The sequence below is a fragment of the Amphibalanus amphitrite genome, unplaced genomic scaffold (genome assembly GCF_019059575.1).
Source record: "Amphibalanus amphitrite isolate SeventyFive unplaced genomic scaffold, NRLGWU_Aamphi_draft 000547F_arrow, whole genome shotgun sequence".
NCBI lineage: Eukaryota > Metazoa > Arthropoda > Thecostraca > Balanomorpha > Balanidae > Amphibalanus > Amphibalanus amphitrite.
In genome coordinates, this window is record NW_024882041.1 from 328,305 (window position 1) to 337,411 (window position 9,107).

Below are 9,107 nucleotides of genomic sequence, written 5' to 3' on the forward strand. Positions count from 1 at the left end.
AAGAGAGCTTTTTCATAAACTCCCTAGATATTTACCTTACCTCTAGAAAAGCTACTTCACCGTTGACTTTTGTAATTACATGCGTCAATTCTGGCGCGAGTGGGACGAATACACAAGCGCCGTCGCTGCTCACGCTGTGTGTTTGGTACACAAGGTGTGAATTGGGAGAGCTGAGTGGTAGCTGGCTGTGTTTTTCTGATAAATTTTGTTTGAACAGGTAGGTAGATCATCAGAGCGCCAAGATAACCCACCCCTCCATGATTCTATATGTTTGTCTTCCTCCTGTCAGTCGCAGACCGATCCCAAAGGCTGGCGACGGCGTGCCTACACTCAAGCTCAAGCTTGAGCTGAGCCGGCTAACTAATTTTCATTAAATTCTGGTATAAGTCGGTCGTGACATCGCATTTCAAAGCCTGTACTCAAATTTTAGTAATTCTGGTGAAGTTTGCGTGCATACATTCTCCATCTGCCTACATTCTAGTAATTAAAATTTTGGTAAGAACATGTACCTACCTTCGATCCTGCCTATTGTACAGCCAGTCGAGTCAGTCTAAAAAGTACTGAGCAACACTTTGGGGAATCTATCAAGCCCGACCATGGAAGGACTGCTAAGTTTGAGTCACTGAAGCAGTTGACATCCTTGTCTATTCCCCAGTTCAGTTGGTTCGGTGACTCAAATTATAGCAGACTTTTCCTCAGTCAGGCTTGATAGATCCACCACACTGTTGAGCGGTACTTTAAAGACTGACTGTACATACCTTCAGGCTTTGATTCAACATTTATTATGCATTTCAGGAAAATGGCTGGAGATAACTTGCCTGAAGGATGGGAGAAGAAGACCAGCAGGTCCACAGGTGAGACTTTTTACATTATAAGGTCATTGTAGAATTGCAGATGTAGGTAGGTACCTATCCTCTCCTCTACCTAACTAGACAAATATCAAGAAGCATTAAATGCTTAATATCAGAATGAAGGCTGGCTTCATACTTTTTAACAACTATAGATGCAGGATTAATGATGTTGCCATTGGTGAAATTGGATGTGCAGTAACTGGATACCTATGCATTATCAATGGGCTGTTATTGGTAGGATGTATATTGTGTGGACTGGTGACCCTCTGCTATGCGTAATCCACCCCAGGTCAGGTCTACTACCTGAACCTGTACACCAAGGACAGTCAGTGGGAGGTGCCCACCGAGCCAGCGCGCGGCGGCGGCGACGGTCCGGCCAAGGTGCAGGCGTCCCACCTGCTGGTGAAGCACCGCGACTCGCGCCGGCCGGCCTCCTGGCGCCAGGATCCCATCACCCGCACCAAGGAGGAGGCGCTGCAGATCCTGCAGGGTAAGTCCGCCGGTAGTTCTCCGCAAAGTGGGAAATACCTAACATTGAGAGTGGATGATGTTTGTCTCAAGCATCACCTGGTACAATAAATGCGGCTGATATGCTTTCCATGTGATCCACACTGTACCACGGCTCTGATCTAACCGGTGCTTGCCGCTTCTGACCTTTATTTTCCGGTGTCCGGTTCTGATCAGTGTTTTCGGCTATGACCGTTGTCCGGCTTTGATCAGCAGTTTCTGGTTCTGATCTGTGTGCTCCGGCTTTAATCTGTGCTTTCCGGCTCTGACCTTTGTTCTCCACTTCCTGATCTGTGTTGTCCGGCTCTGACCTGCGTTTTCCGGTTCCGACTGCTGTTTTACGGTTCCGTTACGGTTTCGACCTTTGTTTTCCGGCTCTGACTGCTGTCATCCGGCTCTGACCTGTGTTTTCCGGTTCTTACTGGTGTGTTCCGGTCCGGCAGGGTACCGGGACCGCATTGTCTCCGGCGAGGACACGTTCGAGAACCTGGCCTCTCAGTTCTCCGACTGCAGCTCGGCCAAGCGTGGCGGTGACCTCGGGCCTTTCGGACGCGGCGCCATGCAAAAACCCTTCGAGGACGCCGCCTTCGCGCTGCAGGTGACTACGGGCGATCGCGGCGGGGTGCGATTTTGTATCATTTCCGGCTTTTATCTGCTAGAATAAATCCTCAGTCCTAGATTATTCAGCATCGCTGTCGATTTTTTTCTACATTTCATCAGTTTTTCTTTGAAGAAGCTATACTGCTTTGCATTCCTTATCTGGTCCCAGTCGGTAGTAGTCGCTGACGTTCCGTGTCGCCCGCAGGTCGGAGAGATGAGTGAGCCCGTCTGGACCGACTCCGGCGTCCACATCATAAAACGGCTGGCCTGAGCTCCGAGCCCGTCCCACAGAGCCGGCCATCAGCCGTCGGAGCAGCGCCGGCACATTCCGCTACATGGACCCTCCCGGAGCGACGTGAGCACCTCCCAGCCGACCCTCCCGACCGGGAATGCAGTAGGACCGGTGTCGTGTCCCTCCCCGTGGACGACTCCCGCTCGCGGATGGAGGCAGTGTTGTGAGCCGTAGCCGCGGACCCTTGCCAGCGGGTCCCTCTGAGTTGGGATGGTTCCGGACGATCGCCGTGCTGTAGAGCCCCGTTCCCCGCTCTACTCCCGATAGCTTATGTGTCCCGGCAGCACCGGCCGTCGAGCCGTCGGCTCGTTTGCCTGGGCTGTGTATAAGCTGCTGGATGGGAACGCACTTACAATCAGTTCAACGCTGGGAAGTCGTATGGGAATCATGCTTGGAAAGTGATGCGCTGGCCTTTTGTTCCGCTGCCATCGAGTTGTCTTGCTCCAAGATACGGTGAACCTGCCCCTCTCCCGGCCTCCCGGCTGCCTCATGCCTGAGCTAGGCGTCGACTGGCTATTTTCGGACGGTTGCACGTCGAATCATTTGTTGGTGTTTCCGAGTATCGACCTTGCTACAGTGTCGTGTGATTGAGGCGGTGGCATTTGCATTGACGAGCTAATAATTGTTACTGGAATTTCACTTTACTGTCGCCGCTTTCATGAACTTGCAATGTTTGGCTAGCCTGCCCTTGGACAACATATTGTTGTTTGCCAATAAATGTGTTAGAAATGATGCTCGCTCTGAAATATGGGGATGAAAGATGTAGTTTTTGCGCCGGTAATCCTCGTAGCTGATCTTGATCTGGAAGTTATTGGGGGTGGCCTGTGACAAGGTGTCAGCAATGAACTGCAAGCAGATGACGAAAGACAGTGCTCACCGCATCGTTCCCTCCCATCGAAAATTACGTGCTGATGAAGCACACGAATCTGCATTATGAGCACACTGCGCACTGCGCAGGCTATCTTGCTATCGAACAGAGTCCACAGCCTCGCGAAAATACACGGGCTTTGAATTTGACCACAGCGGCAATGGTCGCTGAAAATCATATGGGGCGAGCTAAACGTGATCTTTCGATGAAAAGAAATTGTTTGGGTTGTTTACCATGACTTCACGGCAGATATGACCCCATGCCCAGTGGCGCGGGAAACGGGGGGGCTAGGGGGGGCTGAGCCCCTCCAACTTTTCGGCTGGGGGGGCTCGTAATGTATTTGAGCCCCCCCCCCCCCCCCAGCTGGAGGAATCGAAATCGGAAATCTACCAACACAATTTCATAGATTCATACATAGGCGCGAGAAAGTAATCTTGGGCGCGGGAACCGGGGGAGAGGGCAGTGGGGGAAGCTCGCCCTCACAACTCTGGGGCCGTGGGGGCGGTGCCTCACATCTTTTTATGAGGCCAGGAACCGTTGGGGCAGCTTGTCCTCCCCAAATTAGGGGTTGTGAGTCACAAAGAAAGAAAGCATGTAAGTGAAAAACTCTACCTATTTTACTGACTCGGCAACTCATTTGGCAGCTTAAAACCTTTATTCCAGGTTGCCAAAACGGTAGTTTCTTCACTCAGCTGAGACGGAATACCTATCTCACTTTTTTGCAAATATTTTCTTCTTTTTTTTTCGTTGAAAAGGCCAAGGTCTGAAAAATAAGTGGCCTAAAACCGATGAGAAAACTAGATTTGGGGGTACCCTAGGTTGATCTCTATGATGGTTCAGCCCCCCCAGTCTGGAAGAAGTTCCCGCGCCACTGCCCATGCCAACGATATATCCATCGAGATGTGTCTAGGCGACGCCTTGTGGTCGATAAGCCTTTCACGTTGGTTTGTTGGTGACCTGTAGCGCAGACTCAGGACACCCTCAGCCCTCGGTCACCTCATCCCACGCAGTCATTTTTTACCCGCATTGTGTGTGTATGAGCATTCCTCGGTGACGGTTACCGATCAGTCATTGAAACAGGTGGCTTGTGGCAGCGGAGCATGTTCGGTAGCTGGCGGGCAAAAATGGAGCGGTACGTGTGATTTGTGAGGTCACTGCGGGGCGAAGTCCTAGAATCGATCACAGACCTGCCTATTTCCAATCGACAGTTACTCTGGGAGTTGTTGGAGCACAAATTTCGGCGACTTACGGTGCGGTTTTAATCTTTATTTCAAATTGCGAATACATCTCACGATAGTTTCATTGACTGAGAACTAGTCCCTCGTGGAGACTAAGAGAACGTTTCTGGCAGGCTGTTTAGTGTTTATGGCTTATGGACTAGTATGGCGGTTAAATCACTTTCTTGCTTCCGTTCCCCCGGCTGAAAGCATTTTGAATAGAGCGGGCCCACTCGGCAGTGGCACCTCTACCGGCTGGCCATCGACATTGTAGTACTCGTATTTGCCACTGAGGGGCACCTCCGACGCGGCGACCGGCGACCAGCGGCGCTTCATGAAGCGGGAGACCATGGACGGATTGACGCAGTCAGGGCTCTCGTTTCCGGCCAGGCAGGCGTCCGCACAGGCGGTGCCCTGGAAGAACCGGCCGTACATGCTCTTGCACTGGCCGCAATTTCTGCAACAAAAGGGACGACTTTCAATCGTTCAGAAATGGATGACACTGAACAATAGGTAGGCCAGGACAAGGAGTATAGGTAGATTTTCATTTTAAATCGATTTGTTTAATCCAAAGGACGTAACCATTCCTTTCCTTGATGTATACCATTTTCTCAGGGCTAAATCGTCATCCCTAAAATAGATCCATTGTCTCGTAGTTAGATAGAAAGGACGTCACCGTGTAAAGCATTCAGATGTCGAGATTGCGTAGTTATTGCCTAATATCGAATTCAAGTATCTCTGACTTAAATCTAAAAACTCACCTTACACAGGAGCCTATGTTTGCGTCAGCCGGCCTGGTCAACAATAGACAGACGAGGACGGAGCAGAGCAGCACGAGAGTGGACGACTGTGGACGGAGGTGGACGGGGCGGTCAGACGAGGGTGGACGACTGTGGACGGAGGTGGACAGCACAGTCAGACGACTGTGGGACACAGCTGTAACAGAGTGGACGACTGTGGACGGAGGCGGACAGAACGGTCAGCAGCAGACAGACGAGAGTGGAACACGTCACCCATTACTATGAAGCTAAAATTTGCGTAAGTAGGTACGTCTTTCCCAAAGTCCTCTCCTACGAAGCGCACATATATATAAGAGCATCATTTTACCTTATTTTACCAGGTCTTTTAATTATAACGATGGTATTGATTTTACCTATTGTTGGCTATTGGTATATATACCTGGCTCATGTTGATGTGTATCCTGTGCTCGGTGGTGGAGCAGCCCAGCCGCAGCGGAAGTGACGGACACAGATGAGGTGCACGGCGCTCACGGGGCCGCTCTCAGCTGCTGTGCACGTGTCGACAGCGACGGAGCACACCTTATATGGAACGTCGGCGGTGACGCCGCGCAGACGCCGTGTCCGGCTCATGCTCATGCTCAGTGCTCATGACACTTCAATGAAGACCAGTGTTCGTTACTGCAATCTATGTTTTACCTATCAAATCACGACGAGTGATTTAATTTCAGCGATAAGCGCTATTAAATTTTCGCATGCAATCCTTAACCCTCGCCGGCCGAGGGGGGGGGGGGCGGGTGCCGCCCCCCCCCCCATAGGGTTTTTTCGCAATAACTCCGGACACGCTGGCGATAGAGAGCTGAAACTTGGCATACCTGACCTTTGATCCAAGCCGCATCTTTTGACACCAACCGCATTTTTGGGTCAGGTCAGGTCACTGACCTATGACGTCATAAGTGAACCTCTGCACGGTCTTCAGATGTCGCAACTTCGCACGCCCTCACTGCCAGAGGAGATGTCACAGGGAAATGAAACTTGCAGGATCTGGTATCCATTATGAGTCTCACAACTTGTATATCTCGGATTTTTCCTAAAGGTCATATGAGGTCAGGTCATTTTCGTGACCTCACCATTATAAGTCAATGGGGAAAAATGAAAACTGCTATTCTGGCGCCGGGAACGATCTCCAACTATCTCAAGCACACAGAATCGTGATTTGATGCACTCCTTGCAAGGTTAGATGCGTCACTTTTGCAATGTTGACCTTCCGTGACGTCATTTATGACGTCATCAAGGTCATATTAGTTTTTCGTCAATAACTCCCGACCAAATTGAGCTAGCGAGTCGAGAAAGCCACCAATGGACTCAGGAAGACCTGTCAAATCGAATGATATGCGACATGACCTCTTTCGACCAACTTCGTGACCTGGGGGTGCTGACCTGACCTTGACCTGAGGTCAACACCCTAAGTTGACCTGACCCGAACAAAAAGTATATCATTCGACGCGCCTGAGCAAGGCGAACACGATGCTGCCAAAATCGCGGCTCTGCGGCCGTTTTTTGCGAAGTTGTTCACCAAAAACTGAACCGTACCCTGGGGCACTTGACCTGACCTCAGAGGTCACCGGTTGACCTAGGACCTTAAAATCGGGTACCAATCTCTGCGTCTCGTAACGGCGCACACGCTCGTTTTTCCGCGACGCGCTAGCTCCACCAGGGGCGAAACGGCGAGGGGGGGGGTCGTACCCGCCCCCCCCCCTCCTCGGCCGGCGCGTATGTAGAAAACCAATAGGTCCGGCGAGGGTTAAGTGGAAGGATATGAAATTGACTGCCACTGGTAAAAGACGCCAAAGAACCATGATTTGTGTTTTGTGCAGCCTGCGGCTCTTCACTGTCTTCAGGCATTTAAGAGTTGACTTGGTCCGTCCGAGTGCGGTAACTTCTTTGTAGACAAGATCGTCGTAACTTTTTTTGTAGGCACGACCTGTGGACTCAACCTGTCGCACTTCCCTATTTCAAGGCATCTGTAACTCTGTCATTCCGGCCAAAATGTGTACCTAATATTGGTGTTGGCAATAGCGTATCCATCCGAGGACGTCAGAACGTTGACTCGAGCCAGACGTTGAGCTCGGGCCGATTATTGAGGACGCCAAGGGCTACCTAACTGAAATGCATAAAAGCTGTTTGATTGAATAGCAGTTTAATACCTACGTTTAAACGTCAACCAGTGCTGTCAAGTTATATTCTTGGAACTTACCAGCTTAGACCGAAATTTGTAGAAACTGTCCATGATGTATCGCATCCGTGTCAAACCTTAGAAAAAGGAAAAGTCCTACCACTCTCAGGTCAGTCAGTCATTGGTCCCGCTTTTCTTTCAGCGCAGGAGTGTAAAAGAACGTTTCAAACCAGTCACTTGAAAATACCTATGTATACATATCTACTTCGAGGCGATGATTCCTATTCATTACCGTCTTGCAGATAATTTTCTTCTTTCTTATTATCATGCATTATGATAGGAGGAATGGTACATTTTTGTACCTACCTATTCTTCCTATAGGAATCCTTATACGGTGTTCCTCGGCGGCCTCGTTTGTACGACTTTTGTACGTCAGTCCGATGGGGCCTTGGTCCGCCGACTTTGAAAAGGTATTATAGCTTCGAGATCAGCGAGATTCGGCACTTTGCTGTCTCCTAACACTAAGTAGTTACCTATCTATTCATAAAATGACTGCGTTTGCTGAGTAAATGTAGAATAAGTATGAAGTAAAGGCATTAGTCTGCCACACGACCATGCGCACTAGCGCCTCCCTATTCATACCTTTCTATTATCCCCTTTAGGCTTTACAAAATGAATATTGACCAAGTCGGTCTTCAAAACGACGATACTCTATACACTTATCCAATTTCTTGCGCGTAAGTCGTCTGACGATTAGATTTTAGAAAGCCATTTGGAAAGCAGTCGGTGGTCAGCTCGGTTGAATTTGTCACTTAAATCTGTCCTAATTTCATTGAGCTAGTTCGACTGTTAGACTGTAACTGCATTTCTTTCCTGCTATGAAGGCACACTTTTCCACAGGGAAATGCGATATTTTTATGGTTTGAATCTTCGCATGTAAAATGATCGAAATACCAGAATGATTCGAAATGAAAGTAGGTTCTGTAGGGTGTGAGGAAATGCCTTGATGATTAAAAGTCATTACCTAAATAGTGGATTGCCTGTATAAGTGTATATTATGTTAAATTAAGTTAACACGGCGGCCGCTGGGTCTCCGCGCCACCCGCCGGCCGCTGGGGGGGGGGGGGGGGGGCATATACCTATTTGCCCCCTTTACTTCTGCAACGATATCGTCGCAACGCGAAGAGATAGAGAAGCGAAACTTTGAACAATTTCTCCTGAATACCTAGCCGAGGTTGTGTCCAAATTTGGTGTCGATCCCATGTGAAATGACGTCACAGTGACGTCAGAATTCAAAGTATAGATTTGCGACTCTTGGTTTCCTCACGATATATCCGATATATGATACCGAATATAAAGGACCGATTATTGGTCAGGAACTAGTTGGAAGTGTACTTAGATGTTTTAGGATGACAGCAGGTGCTGTCTAGTTCATTTACAGTTGTTTCATGCTCAGCGACATCAGAAATGGTCCATATCGGAAAACGACAAAATTTTATGACGACACTTTGACGTCATCGCGCTACAACCACCAAACTTTTCTCAAACATTGGCTAGGGGCTAGGTATTCATTTGAAGCTATGCCAAGTTTCACGTTCGTACCTTATCAGGTTTCGGAGATATTCTACAAAACGTAAAGGGGGGCAACTTTACGCCCCCTCCCCCCCCCCCTCCAGCGGCTCGTGGGTTAATGGGCTTGATAGTGCGGTCCCAGGGTGCTTTGCCAACACTTACTGGGAGCAAAAATAAAGAGAAGAATAATTAGTACCAGAATAATTCTGAAGTAACGCTCTCTTATGTAAGAAAATGTTACAAGATACTGTGCAGGAAAAGTTCCTAATTACTTATTCTGTAAAGTT

General features: G+C 49.1%; 1 protein-coding gene across 3 annotated transcripts; it reads left to right on the plus strand.

The window, feature by feature from the left end:
• Window positions 1–109: 109 nt before the first annotated feature.
• Window positions 110–2,982, plus strand: LOC122393671 (peptidyl-prolyl cis-trans isomerase NIMA-interacting 1-like). 3 transcript variants are annotated; one of them, XM_043389907.1, is made up of 5 exons: window positions 110–217; window positions 796–854; window positions 1,141–1,341; window positions 1,802–1,956; window positions 2,164–2,982. In XM_043389907.1, the coding sequence occupies exons 2-5, from the start codon at window positions 800–802 to the stop codon at window positions 2,227–2,229; spliced, it is 477 nt and encodes a 158-aa protein (XP_043245842.1). In that variant the 5' UTR covers window positions 110–217; window positions 796–799; the 3' UTR covers window positions 2,230–2,982. The 3 variants fall into 3 exon arrangements, with proteins under 3 accessions (XP_043245842.1, XP_043245844.1, XP_043245843.1); XM_043389909.1 differs by having other exon boundaries at window positions 128–154; XM_043389908.1 differs by lacking the exon at window positions 110–217 and adding an exon at window positions 260–495.
• Window positions 2,983–9,107: the final 6,125 nt, after the last annotated feature.

Coding starts and splice junctions, on each gene's coding strand:
- LOC122393671 (XM_043389907.1), top strand. CDS start 800: ATGGCTGGAGATAACTTGCCTGAAGGATGGGAGAAGAAGACCAGCAGG. Junction 855..1,140: donor GAAGACCAGCAGGTCCACAG/GTGAGACTTTTT, acceptor AATCCACCCCAG/GTCAGGTCTACTACCTGAAC. Junction 1,342..1,801: donor GGCGCTGCAGATCCTGCAGG/GTAAGTCCGCCG, acceptor CCGGTCCGGCAG/GGTACCGGGACCGCATTGTC.